The 18,917-nt window shown below is 35.6% G+C and overlaps 1 protein-coding gene across 18 annotated transcripts in view; it reads left to right on the forward strand.

The window, feature by feature from the left end:
• Positions 1 to 18,917, forward strand: part of MYCBP2 (MYC binding protein 2) — a 275,403-nt gene that overhangs the window by 219,643 nt on the left and 36,843 nt on the right. For all 18 annotated transcript variants that reach the window (XM_017498820.2, XM_037727973.1, XM_017498830.2 and 15 more), the window contains 7 exons: positions 1,317 to 2,960; positions 3,836 to 4,005; positions 4,720 to 4,964; positions 8,412 to 8,579; positions 12,000 to 12,157; positions 13,258 to 13,457; positions 14,575 to 14,724. In XM_017498820.2, coding sequence (XP_017354309.1) covers positions 1,317 to 2,960; positions 3,836 to 4,005; positions 4,720 to 4,964; positions 8,412 to 8,579; positions 12,000 to 12,157; positions 13,258 to 13,457; positions 14,575 to 14,724 — 2,735 coding nt within the window. The remainder of the gene's footprint in view (positions 1 to 1,316; positions 2,961 to 3,835; positions 4,006 to 4,719; positions 4,965 to 8,411; positions 8,580 to 11,999; positions 12,158 to 13,257; positions 13,458 to 14,574; positions 14,725 to 18,917) is intronic.

The following is an 18,917-nucleotide window of genomic DNA, read 5'->3' on the forward strand; positions in this document are numbered from 1 at the left end:
CTTGACAAAGATGGGGGCATATTCTCCAGCACTACTGTCCTGAGCCATAGAGCACTAGAGCGTGACCATACACAATTTACACATGCACGCAAGCATAAAAACATTTTGCTACGTCACCTGAATTTGTTTACATCCTTTTCTCTTAAATAATAAAATAAAAACCTGCAGTTATAACCAGGTAACAAATCCATCTTAATTTCCTAGGAACCCTCTTTTAAAAAATATAAATACTTTCAGATGGGTTTATGGATTTTCAGTTTTTTCTACCACTTGAAACCCTGCAGTCAGATTGCTTTTCTCCTAACAACTAACTAGTATCACTTGCACTAAGAGTAGAAGTTTTTATTTTAAGGAGGAAAGGCAATGTTAAAGTTGGTACTATTTACTTGGGGCACGGACAGCCCGACTCTAAATGCCTCAAAGAAAGGCATAAAATAGAACGAAGGAAAGATACTGAATGAAAGACAGGGTGCTAAAAACAGTTAATGTCCATGCAGCAATATCTAATTCACCTTACAAAAGGGAGGTGGTTCTTCCTTTCATCCTGTTTTTCTGTCATCCTCCTGATCTCCTGACTCCTTGTTTTGAGGGTCCACAGTTCAGACTTGTACACTCATTCTGAGGATCCACTGTTTCTCTGGTTTCCAAAGGGACACAAGCTCTGAGTTCTAAGCAGCTAAGCTTCCTGAACTTTTGGAGTATAACCTGTTTATAAATAATTAAATAACTGCTCTAGGGCATTTATATGCTCATTATAAACTAATCTGATCATAAAACAGAGTGCCTCTTAAGCAGCTCTTGATTAGCCTAATTATATTTATGCATACACTTGAAAATTGTAATTATGTCTATGCATAAATTCAGTTCTTTAATTCAGCAAAACCTATACCATTGCCCTAAGGATGCAAGGTATCACTCTGCTGGAAATGTAGCTCTACTTCACATTTAAAATACAAGTTTTAATATTAAATAATTTCCTATTCAAAAAAATTATTTTCTATCTCTTTCTGGTCCTTCACTGAATTGAAATTCTCCTGAGTTATTCCACTAGGGCAGAGGTTGGGATATCACTGATAGTTCACACCGGATTTGTTCAGTCTGTTTTGCATCCATGAAAATAGTTTTTGGTGATAATGGTTGTATAATGATGTGTGGAAATTTTGTGAGAAATATTTCCCCTTCTTTATTCTTCAAGTATTTTAATATGTATGACAAACAATATAAATTTTGTAGCTATGTTTTTGATTTCAGTGTTTAGTGGCTATCACTAAGTTATAATTTTATTAATAAGTTTCACTATAAAATGGACCATGCAGGTGATCGAGGAAACATCTCAACATCTTCTAGACCAGCCTCTACATCAGGAAAATCAGAACTGTCCTCTAAACACAGCAGATCACTTAAACCTGATGGACGTATGAGCCGGACTACTGCTGATCAGAAGAAGCCAAGGGGCACAGAAGGTTTATCTGCTAGTGAATCCCTCATCTTAAAATCTGATGCTGCAAAGTTGAGGTCAGATTCCCATAGTAGGTCACTGTCCCCCAACCATAACACCTTGCAGACATTGAAATCTGATGGGAGGATGTCTTCTAGCTCCAGAGCTGAATCCCCAGGACCAGGTTCTCGATTGTCATCTCCTAAGCCAAAGACTCTCCCAGCCAATAGGCCTAGCCCATCGGGTGCTAGTTCTCCACGCTCCTCCTCACCACATGATAAAAATCTACCTCAAAAAAGCACTGTTCCTGTTAAGACAAAACTTGATCCTCCTCGGGAACGTTCCAAATCAGACTCTTATACACTTGATCCAGATACCCTCCGCAAGAAGAAAATGCCCCTCACAGAACCTTTGAGGGGACGGTCAACGTCACCAAAACCAAAATCAGTACCAAAGGATTCTAAAGATTCCCCTGGATCTGAAAACAGAGCTCCCTCTCCCCATGTGGTACAGGAAAACCTCCACAGTGAGGTGGTCGAAGTCTGCACCTCAAGTACATTAAAAACAAATAGTCTAACAGACAGCACCTGCGATGACAGCAGTGAATTTAAGAGTGTGGATGAAGGTTCAAATAAAGTTCATTTTAGCATTGGAAAAGCACCTCTGAAAGATGAACAGGAAATGAGAGCATCCCCCAAAATAAGTCGAAAATGTGGGAATAGACACACCAGGCCCAAAAAAGAAAAATCAAGTTTTCTTTTCAAAGGAGAGGGATCCAAGCCTTTAGAACCAGCGAAGCAAGCTATGTCTCCTTCTGTGGCCGAATGTGCCAGAGCCGTGTTCGCTTCGTTCCTCTGGCATGAAGGCATAGTACATGATGCAATGGCTTGTTCTTCTTTCCTGAAGTTCCATCCTGAACTTTCCAAAGAGCATGCTCCTATAAGGAGTAGTTTAAATAGCCAACAGCCTGCAGAGGAAAAAGAAACCAAGTTAAAAAATAGACACTCATTAGAAATATCATCTGCACTGAATATGTTTAATATTGCACCCCATGGACCAGATATATCTAAGATGGGTAGTATCAACAAAAACAAGGTGTTGTCCATGCTTAAGGAACCACCTCTACATGAAAAATGTGAGGATGGGAAAACTGAGAGTACTTTTGAAATGTCCATGCATCACACAATGAAGTCTAAATCTCCTCTTCCCTTAACTTTGCAACATTTAGTGGCTTTTTGGGAAGACATCTCTTTGGCTACTATCAAAGCTGCTTCCCAGAATATGATTTTTCCAAGTCCTGGTTCCTGTGCAGTTCTTAAAAAGAAAGAGTGTGAGAAAGAGAATAAGAAGGCCAAAAAGGAAAAAAAGAAAAAAGAAAAGGCAGAAGTTAGGCCCAGGGGTAATTTGTTTGGAGAGATGGCCCAGCTGGCAGTAGGAGGACCAGAGAAAGATACCATCTGTGAACTGTGTGGGGAGTCACATCCGTACCCGGTGACCTATCACATGAGACAAGCTCACCCAGGTAAATGATACTGTCAAATGTACATAAAAGTACTTTTTTCTTTAATGAACTGGATCACTTCATTTGAGCTGTTCTGTGAATGATGTCAAAGAATAGAAAATTTATAGTATCTTAGAATGTCATTTTTAAAGTACATTATCCATACAGGGTTTTGTGAAAAACAGATAAAGAAATTCTAATAGTATGATGGCCAGGTCATTTAGTGCTATTTCACTTTCCTGTAGCACGTTTCAAAAAATTTTATGTGTTAACACAAAGGGTGCCGTTAAGGTGTCTGTCTCATACATGCCCATACCTACAGGCCATCTCCTTTGATTTTAGTATTTTCCTGTTCAGAATTGCAGACTAAATTAGATTATATTGATTTTTGTAGGCTTTTCCTATGGAAGTAACATTGTTTTATAAGAAGACTGCATTTTCAGTAAATATAAGGATTTCTGTAACATTGACTAATAGTCCAAATTCACCTAGTACAAATTTGGTTAATTTTTTTCTTTGTCTACATACTATACCTCAAATGTTTTATGAATATATGATTTCTGAAAATATATCATTGTTATAGAACTGTTATACTTGTTTTGTCTCATTTTATTGACATAATTAAGTATATCTAAATGTACCTGTATCCTATCTTTTTTTTTTTATCATTCTGAATAGAAACTAAGTATCTCTAATATTTTGGTCATGATTTAATCAATTGCTTTTGATCAGGTAACCTATTTTTCTGATATAGTTAGTAGCCTGAAAATCAGGTATCTACTTGAGTATTTTACTTTCTTTGAGAAGGTCAATCTGTCATTAATGTACGAGTAGTAAGGATCAAACTATTAAGGCCACTTCAAGTGTTAAATATTTATTTTTGTTATTGTTTCAAGGTTGTGGCCGGTATGCTGGTGGACAAGGTTACAATAGCATTGGGCATTTTTGTGGAGGATGGGCTGGTAACTGTGGTGATGGTGGCATAGGAGGAAGCACGTGGTATCTGGTATGTGATCGTTGTAGAGAAAAATACCTCCGTGAAAAACAGGCTGCTGCAAGGGAGAAGGTATTTGATTCCATTCGGAGCTATACTTTTAATGATATGGATACATTTTATAAAAATCCCTTTTTATGATCTTATTATTACATCAGATAATTCCACATAGTTGATATTAAAGATCAGCTTTTACAGTGGAAATCATATGCAAATTTAATATTTGTACTAAGTCAGCTCTTCTTAAGTTTAAAAAATAGCTATATATTGGAATAACACTAGATAATTAACCTCTGCTACATACGCCTTATTGACAAATATTTGTTGTGTAACTCTTCATTATTGTCTGTTATTCTCTACATATACATATCGTTCCTTTTCACGTTCCTTTTCTCTTTCTCTTTTTTTGACTCCTTTATTTTCCTATTTCATATCTATTCTCTCTTTTCCTTATTCACTGTAGTGGCACACCTAACTAAAAAATTTTGCTGAATTACACACTAAGATGATTTACTTTTTTAAAATGAATTATTTTTAGATTTAACTAGTTAGATATTAAATTTTTCTGAAGAAAGTAAGGAAGTATAGTTTGTGTTTGATACAAAATAGTCTCAGTCAGCCCAGGATGAATATGAAGTGAATGTTGTCTTTTATAATCTTATTATTTTAAAATAGTTTTACAAGTGTTTAATAATTTTTAATGGGAAACTCAAAATACTTAGCTTAGGAAACCAAGGATTTTAATGTAAGTCAGGAAAGATCACTTTGATTTTTTTTCTTTGCCAGGTCAAACAATCTAGGAGGAAACCAATGCAAGTCAAGACCCCGCGTGCCTTGCCCACCATGGAAGCTCACCAAGTGATTAAAGCCAATGCACTCTTCCTGCTGTCCCTGAGCAGTGCAGCAGAACCAAGCATTCTGTGTTACCATCCTGCAAAGCCATTCCAATCTCAGTTGCCCAGCGTGAAAGAAGGCATTTCTGAGGATCTGCCTGTGAAAATGCCTTGTCTCTACCTGCAGACATTAGCTAGGTAATAAAATTTTGGTTTTTTTTTTTAATCACCTTTGGATTAACAGTGATTGTTTACTGATATCTGGGGTATTTCAGTATTTGACCTACACTTCATTAGATATTGTACTATAAAGAAACTTCCAGGCATTTGTTTTTTGAGTTGCCTTGACTAAATATGACTTTATGATAAAATGCTTCATCAATTTGCAGTTATTAATAAAAAATATGTCTTAGAAAATAAGACTGTAGCTATCTTTTACTCTTTGGGAAATGCTGAAGTAGAAAGAAAGTGATGTTTCCTGTAGCAGTCTTTTATTTTGTAAATTATTTATTCTGTTACCATTTAAATGAGTACCAACTGAGTACCTACTAGCATTGTGCTAATGAATGAATGAGTATAACAAAAAAAGGTCCTGAATGAATGAATATAACAAAATCCTGGCTTCTATGTATTCATATTCTGATGTCAAGTCAGGCATGTCAGTGAAACATTTGAAATGCCGTGTGAGGAGTGCTACAATAGAAGCATGTATGGAGGGTGTTAGGATTTTGAGAGGATATGTTCACAGGATCCTTAACTCTGTGGTGTCTTGGGGTGCGTCCTGTGACATCCTCCAGATCTGTTTTCTTAAACCCCTTCTCCTTACAGTCCTTTAGCATCTCTGCTCTTCCCTGCCATTGTCCCATTTCCTCCTTGAGAGTTGGTCAATTTCTGAAACATTGGTGGGGTGCCCTTCCAGGTCTGTTGGGCAACAAATTCTAAGCCCTGTAAGGTCAGCAAAAGGTTAATTGGTTTCTGTTTCAATCTAACAACAATTTTTTTGCATGTGCAGTATATTAACGTCCAGAAGTAAAGATAGAGGGTAGCTACCCTTCTCTAAGTAAGTTCACGTAAGCCGGGGAGCGTACCCAGCTCCCCAGGACGGGAGGTTCCTGGCCTCTCTAACCCCAAAGAATGGAGAAACGGGGCCCAGAGGCTTGGTGACTTTACCTTTTAAATAAATATCGTGGACCCAAAGAGTTTTGTTGAAAAGTGATTTATTAGACAGAGAGAGAAAGAAGACAGCTCCCACGCTGTCATGGGAGGGGACCCCAGAGAGAGAAATCCGTATAGGTAAGGAGCAGCTGAAGTTTTAACTCTTGAGTTACTCCCTCCCCATTCATGTTCTTGTACAATGAGAGAAGTTCTTTCCAACTTCCTCTGGAGTAATTGATCTTTGACATCAGATTGGCTACTTGGTCCACAACTCTTTGAGTTAAGAGTCCCCTCCTCCTGGAGCTTTTGGCGGGATTTTGGGACAAAAGAGCCCCTCCTGGCTTTCCCTACCTGGCCCAGGCGCCCGAAAATCAGACAACTTTATATTTGAAACCCCTCTTGTCCCTGGATGGAGGTGTGGAGGATGCGCTCAAAGGAAATACCAGCATTTGAAACCACGCCCTCGTGGACCTGAGAAGAGAAGTCCCTCATTCGCACAGAAGTAAAGACATTCTCAGAAAAATGTAGATAAAGTTTTAATGAAATGACCCAGCAGCTAAGACTTAGAGAGGAAAGTTGAGATTCCTGACTCCAAAGGAAGGAAGGTTAAGGGTCATGGTTTCTCAGCATCCCGGGCAGGGTTTATCATACAGAGGAAGATGTGTGTATGTTGGGCATTGATCTGGCAGCCATATAGTTTCAGAAAGTTGGTTCCTTTCCCTTTACCCTTCCTTCAGTTGATCAGAATTTTATGTTTTCCTTATTATTTGCAGTATGTAAATATTGTTACTCTTACACCAAATAGTATCTGATGATGACATTTTGTATTATATAACTTTTTGTTTTCCATGGAGTCAAACTGTGTTACTTTTTAAATGTGTTAGTTTTTTTCCATGTCTAGGTCAATCTTCCCATGATGTACAAAAGCTCTGTCAAATGTTCCCAATAAATAACTTCTCTCTTAAAAAAAAAAAAAAAAAAAAAAAGAAAAGGAAAGGGAGAAAGAAAAGTATGATGTAGGATGCTGTTAGAGCATAAAAGAGGGAGAGTATCTGAATCTTCCCAAGGAAATCAGGAAAGCCTTCCCAGAGGGTCTGACCCTTTTTAGTAGAATCTTAAAAGATAAATAGAAATCTATCAGGCAGGTGCTAGGAAGAAAGCAACTCTTGGAAGAATAACCCACATGAGCAAAGACACAAATCTCATTACACATTTGAGGAATCATGGGGTTGTTAAAGCACTGGCTACTGAAGGAAATATGTGAAAGGCCTTTCAAAGTGGTTAACCCAAGTAATGTTGGGCCCTGTAGCCCAGATTAAGATTGCATTTTATCCCGTGAGCAGAGGAAACAGAGGAAGGATTTTAAACAGAGAAATAAATGAACTGGTTTGCAATTAAAAGATCACTGTGAATATGGAAGCTAATGTGGAGACTAGATAAAAGTGTATTACTGGAGATAAAGAGAAACCTGTTAATATCCTATTTTCGAATATTAGACTTGAATGGTACAGCCTATACTTTCACACATTATGCACTGACACTCCAAAACAGCCTTTCATATACCAAAATCAGATTTTTTTCATCAGCTGACAAATGAAGATATCTACGTATTGCCTGCTGACATGGCTTGCCAGCCAACAGTTCTATTTTGGAAAGTATCCTCTTTGTGTAGCAGAGTTGTGTGGTTTTTAAAATTTTATGCTTGCTGTTGCAGTAAAATGAATAAGCAACAAAAATGAAAATATGAGACTAAGTACACATGAGACTGAGGTGGAAATCATCAGGTATGCCAAATACAACAGATCTTTAGTGTGAGTCACACCACTCTGTGGACTTAGGTTAGCAACTATTTGTTCTTTTTGAAAAGGAAAGAATCAAACTGTAAAACATGTGAAAAGTGCTAACTTAGCATAATTATAGATTTTTTTTTTAGCTCTCTGGGGAATGGGCACCCACTCCACCCTGAACCACAGACTTCATATATATAACATTTTTCAAATATGATCTTATATGTGTTCCTACCCAAAAAGTAACTGCCTATATTTCAGTGATCTGTGCAAGAAATAATAAGCATGAACCAAGGCAGCAGTGATAGGGAATGAGAAGAGAGAATGACTGTGAGAGGAAACCTAATATTATGGGCTTGAATGATGGCGATGGTTGAGGGCTAAGCCTACGACAGCATTGGAAATATTTTATCTTAAGCACCTGGATAGTTGGTGGGATCATTCACCAAAACACTGGAAGATGGAAAAGTTCTCAGAAGGAAAATTAGTTCAATTTTGAATTTGAAACGTTTGTGGTACCTGGATATCAATGAATAAAATTATTGGACTTTTATTTTCACCTACCTACATCTACGATTATTTTAATACTTTGCCTTTAATTATGATTTACATGTGCTGCTTTTCCTGTCATGAAGGAGATTAAAAATGGAGAGAATCTTTATGGCCATCATACTTTTAAGTTATTGGGTTTGATTTAATACAGGCATCATCATGAAAATTTTGTGGGCTATCAAGATGACAACCTATTCCAGGATGAAATGAGATATCTACGTTCAACATCTGTACCTGCCCCGTATATATCAGTAACTCCTGATGCAAGTCCTAACGTATTTGAGGAGCCAGAGAGCAATATGAAGTCTATGCCACCAAGGTATTTTAGTTCTCTCCTGTCTGTTGAATAGCTAGTGTTTGGTGGAAGAAAGACTTTGAACTAGAAAAGAGGCCTGTAGAAGTTCTTTAATACATCCATGAGTCAGCTCTGCTAACTGTTGGAGCAGTAAGGAAAAGCATACGTGTTCATGACTAAGGTAAGGTCCTTAAGGGGAAAGGCAGACTAGTTGGAGAGAAGAGATCAGCTTAATGAAGGAATTAAAGATTACATTATATGATACAACTTAATGCTCTAGTAAATCAGAGTAGGGAAGGGTTACTTTGAGTTTTCATGGGAGCAGTGGCACCGAAAATAAATCTTAAACTTCTTGGATTATTGTTTCCAGTAGAAATTGGAAATCTTATAGATAATTCTATTCTCTGCAACTGTGTACTGAATTAGAGCAAGTCTGAGGTTCCAGGGAGCGCTAATACAGAAATGAGATGACACCCAACTAGGTAGAATAATCCCTGGTATAGAATATTAAATAAATCTCCATTCATCTCTGGGAGGTGAATAAAACCTGTCAAATATGATAAGAAAGGAAATCTAGGGAAATCTGCTCCTACTTTATCAGAACAAACAACAGAATGAAACAGAGCTGCCCACTTTAAGTATTAGCAAAATAAAAATAAATAGTATGTAATGCAAACGTCAGAGAAAAAACCCAATATGAAAGAAAACTCACCTTAAGGAAAAGAAGAAAATTCCCTAAGTACTCTGTAGTACTGCAAATTTGATAATGGTATACATTTAATCAAATGAAAATTCAAATGTAAGACACATAAAAAGCTAACAGGACAGAGTGAAGACCAAATCAACACCATCATAAAACTAATAATTAGAAATGTTTAGAACAACAAATTGAATTATTTACATAAATTTGAGATATATGTCAGGTTTGAGATCATCACAATGGGCAAAAAAAAAAAAAAAGGACAGAGATTATAACAATGAGAGCAAAGATGACAGATATGAGAAACAGGGCAATAAGAATAACTACTGTCTTTGAAGCAGAAAAACCAACAAACACAATTAAAACCTTGCTTAAGCTATACTGTTTTTTTAAATCCTTAAAATAAAAAAGTACTGAATTTCCAGATTTGAAGGAAATTTTTATAGGTATAAGAAATACCTTGAGTTAGCAAAACTCCAAGAAATAAGAAAGACATTTCCATGTACCTGAGCAGAGATAAACAAGTCATCTTGCAAAAGCAGTTAGGTTGTGAATTTAAGCTTCTGTGTAGCAACTCTGAGTTAAAGAAAAAATGAAACAGTGTCTCCAGAGCTCCAAAAGAAAGAAAACATTACCTTGGAAGTTTTACCCAATGTCAGACACACTCAAATATAAAAGCTCTTGAAAACATGATTTTCTTGAAAAGCACAGCTCTACCACAAAATCCATGATTAATTGTGTTAGTCAAATGAATCAAATGACTAGTGAAAAGCATAGTTTTAAAGACTATGCAGTATATAGTGAAAATATAATGGAACCAAAGCCTATAAGTACAATGTTTACAAAATCCTAAAGAAAAGAAACTATGACCTAAGGATTTTATATTCAGTTAGGTTGAAACATTCTGAAACATACAATAATCCAGGAAATATGGCATTTTTGAGTTATTGAAAAAGCATCTTGACAAACTCAAGTTATTTAAAAAGGTGATGAGGACCAGGCACATTACCTCATACCTATAAATCCCAGTTCTTTGGGAGGCTGAGGCGAGAGGATTACTTGAGGCAAGGAGTTTGAGATCAGCCTGAGAAACATAGCAAGAACCTGTCTCTACCAAAAAAAAAAAAATTCAAAAATTAGCCAGGTGTGGTGACACATAACTGCAGGCCTACCTACTCTGGAGGCTGAAGCAAGAGGATGGCTTCAGCCTAGGGTTTTGAGGTTACAGTGAGCTATGGTTGTGCCACTGCACTCTAGCCTCGGTGACAGAGCAAGACCCCATCTGTTTAAAAAAAAAAAAAAGTTGATGAATAAATGAATTTATTAAATCTGTGGTTCTCAACTTGGGATGATATTTGCCTCCCTTTTGACATCTGGCAATGTTTGGAAATACCTTTGTTTGTCACAGCTGGGCTAGTTGAGTGGACATCCTAGTGAGTAGAGGCCAGGGATGTTGCTAACCGTCGTACAGGAGGCAAGAAAGCCTCCGCAGCAATGGCCCAGGGTAGCCATTGAATTACAGATGTCATCTTTTGCTTTCTTCTTTGGATTTTCTTGTGTTGCTTCAATTCTTTCACAGGCATTATTATTTTTGTAAGAACAGTCACTTTTTAAATTTGTGTAATGATTTTTTTTAAGTTAGTAGAAAAATTCCTCTGAAAGCAAGTATCTATGCTTTATAGTAACACCATCTATAAAGTGAATTAAATTAATGTTTCCCTGTATTCTAGTCATTCTGGAACCAAACAACTTATACTAACATCCAGGGACATTTACTGTCAATCAGTTATGTACAGTATTTATAGTGTATTCAAACAAGAATATACATAAGCTTAGAGAAGTGGCAAATAAAGAAAACACCCAGGCAGTTAGCCACCTATTAGAAAATAGACGACTTAACCAAGATACACAGGATTTCTGACATAATTTGAACAATGGAAAATACTCCAGAACCCAAGGTGAGCAAAAATATTCCAATTTGAATTGAGGTGACAGAAAAAGGAGCTTATGAAAAGAACAGTTTCTAAATTTGTTTTAGAGAAATGAGAAGGGATTTCTCTATTTCTCAATAAAGGAAATTATATAGCGCTCAATAACTTTTTACATGTTTTTATGTTGTTTTAATAAATGGAAAAGCTGTTAGTTTACTTAAGCCTGAATAAAACCATTAAGTTCTTTTATAGAGTGTAAGTATAATACAATACTTGTGCCAAAAATCAGTTTATTACTTCTCATTATACCTTGATGCAGCCATTCTCTGCGGGCTTTGGGCAGCATTTCCCAGGAGTGAGAAACCTGACAGAACACTGAAGTACCAAAAGAAAACTTTGGAACCAAATATTACTTTCTATTTTATTAGGTTTTCATGTGTACATATCCTTTTTCTTTCTATTTGGTACGCTTATGATCATGTCTGCCTGTTTTTCCTGAATATTATGACACATGAACTCCACTCCAATGCTTTTGATTTTAAAAGGATCTTAGAAGCCTTTTCTTCTTTTTCATTTAAAATGCAAAGTAGATTCAAGAAAACCACAAGCTTTAAGATACAATGCTGAAATCAGTCAAAATGTTACTGCATTTGAAAAGATCAAATTATGATTTAAAGAGAGATTGTCAATTTGGCTTTGATTTTGTTTCTTCACATGAAATATTGATTCACATATTTGCCTACATTATTAAAGTATAGTTACATTTCATTCAGTTCTTCTGAGTTTGTGTCTGTTGTCTTGTTCCATCTACAGTTTAGAAACCAGTCCCATAACTGATACTGATCTTGCAAAGAGAACTGTCTTCCAAAGATCATACTCAGTTGTCGCTTCTGAATATGATAAACAACACTCCATTTTACCTGCACGAGTTAAAGCCATTCCTAGAAGAAGAGTTAACAGTGGAGACACTGGTAAGTATGAGGACAACAAAGAATACTGAGTGATCTATTACAGATAAAAAAGAAAATGGTTTTATCTGCAGATAAGTTTTAAATTTTAATTTTTGAAGGAAAAGGCATAGGGTAATTTCTAATGTGTGACTGACATTCCTTCTGTGTGACACAGCTATGAATGTACATCTCTAAATTTTGCATCTCAGTTGAAGGGAAATCTGGAGATCATTCAGTGATTGTTCAAGAATAAATTGACCTTTACCATCTTACTTGTTAGGTATCTAAGCCAAATGTTACAGCCATTATCCCTTCCACTAAACTTTTGTGGACCAGGAGTTCTAATGATGTACACATTCACAGTTATCTCTCCACCCCAATAGAAGCTTATAACTCTTGTAGCTGTCATCATTCTAAGTAGATAATAAAACTTTGGGGATATGAATAGCCCTTAATCAGTTTAAAAAAAAAGAAAAAAGAAAAAGGAGAAAGAGAGAGAGTTACATGATCTGATCTGGACCGGTTGGTTTCAGCAGCCCGAAATTGGGGCTGAGGATTCTACCTCAAGTATAATTAAAGAAACCCAAGAAAAACAGGATAATACAGTGATAAATTATCAGATAGATCACTTGCTAAAAGGGAGCTTTGGCCTAAAAATGATAGTCAGATGATTAAGTATCTTATTGCAGACATCTAAGAAAAACGCTACTGAAAATTGCCCAGCAATTTGTAGGTTCATTCAATAAATATTTTTTACTTCCTATTGAGACATGTTTCTTACAAAGCCATCTTTTATAAAGTGATACACATAAGATATAGATTTCATTTAAAGAGAATATACATCACTTAGCTTTTAGAGTATTTTAGAAATGTAAACTTTAGATTTAACTCTGAATTCAAAACCCACCTGTACAACTTAATGGCTGTATGATTTTCAGAGGATAGCATACTTAATCTTTCTGAGCCTTGGTTTCTTCCTCAGTAGAAGTTGAAATTGTTATGATTTATGTCATGTGCAAAACACAAAAAGCAACAACAAAGGCTCTAAAGTGAATGTGCTAGGTATTATTAAATATATATTTACTGCATATTAAATTAATAATTTTCTTTTTCTTTAATAGAAGTTGGTTCTTCCCTATTGAGACATCCGTCTCCTGAGCTTTCTCGGCTAATCTCAGCCCACAGCTCTCTTTCTAAAGGAGAACGAAATTTCCAGTGGCCAGTTTTAGCTTTTGTTATACAACATCATGATCTAGAAGGTCTTGAAATAGCAATGAAACAGGCCCTAAGGAAATCTGCTTGTCGAGTTTTTGCTATGGAGGTATGAGTATATTAATGAAATTACTGATTCATTCATTTAATGATACCACTTTTTTACCAACAGAAATTGTGTGAAATTAAAAAACTTTAGCCAATTAAAAGCTTTAAGTGTTCATATAAAATTAGACTCTAAAGTTTATGAATATAAACAAATTTAGAATTTCATGTTTAAGCACTCTAAAGAAATTTATTTCTGTATTGCTTTACTATTTGAATTTTGAGGCTATCTTTTTTTAAAAGCTTTTTACACTCAGAATCACATTTTATTAGAATGAAATGACAGAGTAATTCTAAATTGACTAGTAATAATTTCTCTGGGCCTTCAGTCTCTGGAAATAGTAGAATTACTGTATATCAGAGGCCTATATATAGTAAATCATTATTTTTATCGAGTATGATAAATAACCTACCATAAGTAAATGTTTGTTTGCGTAGAGCTTGAGATACGCTTTGTGTTCATCCAGATGCAAGTTGGAAAAAATGTGCTTGAATAAATTAATATTAAAAAGAATTTTTGAAGTAAAAAGTGGTTTGAAAAGGTATTTTGGTGATATATTTTATAAATTATTTTCTCCATTTTTTAAAAAATTAAAACACCAAAGTATTAACTGTTTCAAGTTCTGTGTGTTTTCAGTGAAATAAAGGTCAGATTTTTAAGGAGCCAAGCATAGTAGCCCATGCTTATAATCCTAGCACTTTGGCAGGCCAAGGAGGGAGGATCACTTGAAACCAAGAGTTTGAGAACAGCCTGGGTAACATCATGAGACCTCATTTCTGCCAAAAAAAGTTTTAAAATCAGCCATGCTTGGTGGTATGTGCCCGTAGACCCAGCTACTTGGGAGGCTGAGGTGGGAGGATCACTGCGCCTGAATGATTGAGGCTGCAGTGAGCAATGATTACACCATTGTACTCCAACCTGGGGGACAGAGCAAGACACTGTCTCTTAAAAAGAAAAAATAAAAAGTAAAACTCTAAGGTATTACTTTTTTAATTTAAGAAAAGAAATTTTCGAGTATCTTTCTTTGAACTTTATCCATGGAGGTACTTTGTTTCTGAGTACTTTTTAAATTAATGTATTTTATTTTTATGTTGAACTCATTTAACTGTTACTTATTCAGGCTTTCAACTGGCTTCTGTGTAATGTCATCCAAACCACTTCTCTCCATGATATTCTGTGGCATTTTGTGGCATCATTGACTCCTGCACCAGTGGAACCAGAGGAAGAAGAAGATGAAGAAAACAAAACAAACAAAGAAAATTCAGAACAGGTAAATGAGATTTTTAATTTGTTTTGATTGTATATTTTTTATAGAAACTGGCACTATGTCTTCATATACTCTAATACTTTTCATGAAATCATTCGCAGATCTAACTAGAAAGCAAAAAGAATATTTTAGTGCTATGGGTAAAGTATTAACAATACTTAGGGAAAGTTTTGTCTCTAGCAAAAATGTTGACAGTTACATCTGATTTCTCATTAAATGCCATTCATAAAGCAATCAACTGGAAGATATATACTATTGCCATATAATATATGATAACAGCATTATTACCTAGAGATTCAATCTCATTTTCAACATTATTATAAAATTGGGTGGTAAAAATGATACTCTTTAGGAACATGCAATTCAAAAATGCTTGTTTAGCTTGAAGAGACGTGGATTTATAAAAAGCAGCCCTATATAATGGACAGAGCATTGAACTAAGGCACTAGGAGCCTGAGTTCAGCCTCATTTCTACCCTGTTGTAGTTGTATGACTTGTAGGCCTCAGTTTCCATGTCTGTAAAATGAAAGAATAATCTAGGTGGCATTTATCGTATTTCCAAGCACTCTGAAATTATGTGAATGGCATTTTAGGATAATTTCCAAGGATATCAAGCAGCATTATCATAGTCAAATTCTTAAAACTCACAAGGAAACAAGATACCATGAGCAAGAACTACCAAAAGCAATAGGCAGCAGAAATAGACCCTCAACAGTTTCAGTGGTTGTGATTATCTATGTAAATGTAGAATAATGTGTTTAACATGCTTAAAGAAATCAGTGAGAAACTTTATGAGAAGAAATTGTAAGAAGAAATATAAAGAATGACAGATTTGGTAAAGAACTAAAGAAAACATGTAAAAATTAATATAAGTATATTTTTTAAAAAACAATCAGTTTTGAGATTTTATAGCATGTCAGTGAAGAAATTGGTTAAATATAAGAGACCTGCAGAAATTATCCAGAATTCAGCACAGAAAACAAGCAAATAAAAAAATACAAGTTACTAAGAATAATGAAGGGTAAAAGGATGTATAACACTTACCTAATTGGAGTCCCAGAAGGAGAAGATAGAATGGAAGAGAGACACTATTTAAGAGTTAATACTTGAGAATTTCCCAGAATTGATTACAGATAACAACCCATTGAGTCAAGAGGCCCAGCAAACCCCAACCAGAATAAATAGAAATCATGGTGAGCAAATTATAGTGAATGAGCTGAACACCAAGAACAAAGAAAGAGATCTTTTAAGCAGCCACAGGAAAAAATGCTACCTTTCAAAAGTGAGAATAATAGCTTAATTTTCAGTAGCAACATTACAAGTTAAAAGACTGAATTTGTTTAAAAGGCTGTCAGTTGGTTTTTTTCAATGTACTGAAAGAAAATACCTGTCAATTCAATTGAAGGGTCTTTGAAGAACAAGACCAAAGACATTTCCAGAATAAAAACTGAGAAATGGCTATGGAATGTCAATGAAGAGAAAAGAAAGTGTAAATATGAGGACATATCTTTAAAAATATTGACTATGTAAAAAGTAATGATATGTCATGGTGATCTACAAAATGATAAAAGATCAATTCTATGTATGTATCTACCTAATACTATAGTTTTAAAAATATTAAGAAACAATTGACAGACTACAAGGAAAAATAGGACAGTCTGCAGTTAGAATGTGAGATTGTCATACATCTGCAACAGCAATCTGTTCCTGCATAACCACCCCAAACTCACTGGACTAAAACAGTTGTTTTTTGCTCACAGTCTCTGGGTTGGCAATTGCAGCAAGGCTCCACTAAGGGGAATGGCCCTTTTCTGTTTCAGTTACATAGTGTGCTTCAAGTGGTACTCCCTGAGCTCTTTTATCCTCCAGGATGCTGGCCTGGGTTTGTTCAGATGCCAGCAGCACCCAAGAAAAAGAGCACAGAAGCTGCAAAGCCAAAATGGCTAAGACTAAACACCTACGTCGTGCTTCTGCCACCTTCTGTTAGCCAGTGTAATTCAAAGACTGAGAAATAAACTCTAAAAACTCTACCTGTTGATGGGAAGAGCGGCAGAGAATTTGTAGCTGTTTTGTGCATAGTACCATAACACTCTTCTTAGTGCTGGATAGGTCAGACAAACAAAAAGAATCAGAACGTACACAGATTTGAATGACTGACAGTCTTGATATAATAGAATATACAAAACATTGCATGTAGTTGTTCACATTCTTTTCAGATACACCCAAATGTCTATGAAAATTGACTATTTACTAGGTATGTAAGACAAGTTTCAACAAACTTTAAATAATTGGTTTTCTTCCTACCATGTCCTCAGTCTTTATTGCTAGTATACAAGAATTAGATAACAAAACAAGAAAAATATTTATATGGGAATTAAGAAATAATTTCAAATGAGTTGCATCAAAGAACTATAATAGAAAATATTTTAAATGGAATGGCAGTAATAGTACACCTCAAAACTTGTTGTTTGGCAGAGTTCTAGTTATGGTTATGATGAAACAGCCAGTGTCAGGATTAGTTCTCATAGTAAACAACAAAAAGCTGAGCAAAATATTTTAAACAATTGTTCATAGGCTATGAGCAGTGACCAGTACAGAGCTACAATCCTTGAGAGAAGGAAAGTACATGAGGTAAGCCCCAAAATCAGAGAATGTCAGTTGTGTTGGGCAGAGATCAGTGTAGGACTGTAACTTTGGCATGCGAGAAGCAGGGCACCAGTGGTGCAGAGCTGCAGAAAGAAGCCTAAAATTTTTACATAAAAATATCCCTGGCGTTCCAGCCACTATTAGACTGGGCATGCAATTTCTCTGGGAGACCTAGCTGTAGAAATGAGTTGTAAGCTAAGAACAGAACAGATTCTTAGCTTTAGAGCTGGGTTCTGAAGTTCTAGGACAACCAGAGGTGGGGTGAGTATGATGACTACTCCTGGCATGAATACTCCACGTTCCCAGAAAGGCCATACCTGAGGAATGTAGACCATGCCTTAGGAGTAAGGACAGTGCCTAAAATCAAGGGCAAAACTGAAATAACCCCAGTCTAACAGTGTCAAATGCCAAGTCTTGATGGAATGTACATGGCCTGCTATCTCCCTGTAAGAACAAAACTACATTCTTTAGAAGACAAAATAAACCAGAATTTCGATATCAGTAATCAATCGATGTACAAAGAGGGAGGCAAAAAGCAACCATCTTTTACTTAGCTCAGTGACATAGTAAAAAGTTTGATGGGCTTACATTGGTAGCAAGATGGAAGAACACACATTCTTTGCTGTGGAGTAGCAGCTTCTTAGAGAATGGTCTGGTAAGATCTATCAAAATTCACATTAAAAATAATTCTGCAATTCCACTTCTATGAATTTCTCCTTATCATAGATGTATGTGTGAAAAGAAAAATATACAAGTTGATTCATTGCAGATGTTATATAAAAACAAAAGATTGGAAACAACCAAAATGGCTGTTCTGAAGTGGACTGATGAAATAAACTATGGTGTTTTCATTCATCAGAATACTATGTAGTAGGATAACATACGTTACATACCTATCTAATAAGTAATAATCTCAAAGATAATTTGTTTAATAAAAAAGAATACAGATCAGTTTGTTTAGAGTGCTGTCATTGTGTAAAGGAACAATATTTATAGACAGTCCAAGAAACTGGTCATAGAAATGGCCAGTGGGAGAGCACCTACGTAGCAGGGCTGTAGAGACAAGGAGAGTTTTTATGGTTTCTTTTTTATAGTGCTTGAGTATTTTATTAGGATGTATGTTACCTACTCAAAATAATAAACATTAAATGAAAAAGCAGAGGTGAAATTTGGATCATGGTAGGTAGGCTGTAATAGTAGTAACTTTTGTTATTAAACAGATCAAGTCCTAGATACTATGTGCAAATTATCAGAAGTAACTAAAAACAGTCACTGCTTACTAAGGGTGTTTTATGATCCATTATTATATAACCATGACATCATATTTTTCTTTCTAAAAGTAAGTGCTTTAGTAGAAATATTTATTTGAATCACAAAGGTAGGAAGAAATTAGTTTCAATTAGGTGGAGTGAGTCAAGGTACTCTAAGCACGTACCACAGGATAGATTTTGACTGCAGTATACACAGTATTCTCCAAACAGAAGAAACACCATACCATGACTGATGTCTTCTGGAAAGGTAAATCATCTGATTGAAAATGTGTTTAATGG

The sequence above is a fragment of the Cebus imitator genome, unplaced genomic scaffold (assembly GCF_001604975.1).
Source record: "Cebus imitator isolate Cc_AM_T3 unplaced genomic scaffold, Cebus_imitator-1.0 Scaffold252, whole genome shotgun sequence".
Taxonomy (NCBI): domain Eukaryota; kingdom Metazoa; phylum Chordata; class Mammalia; order Primates; family Cebidae; genus Cebus; species Cebus imitator.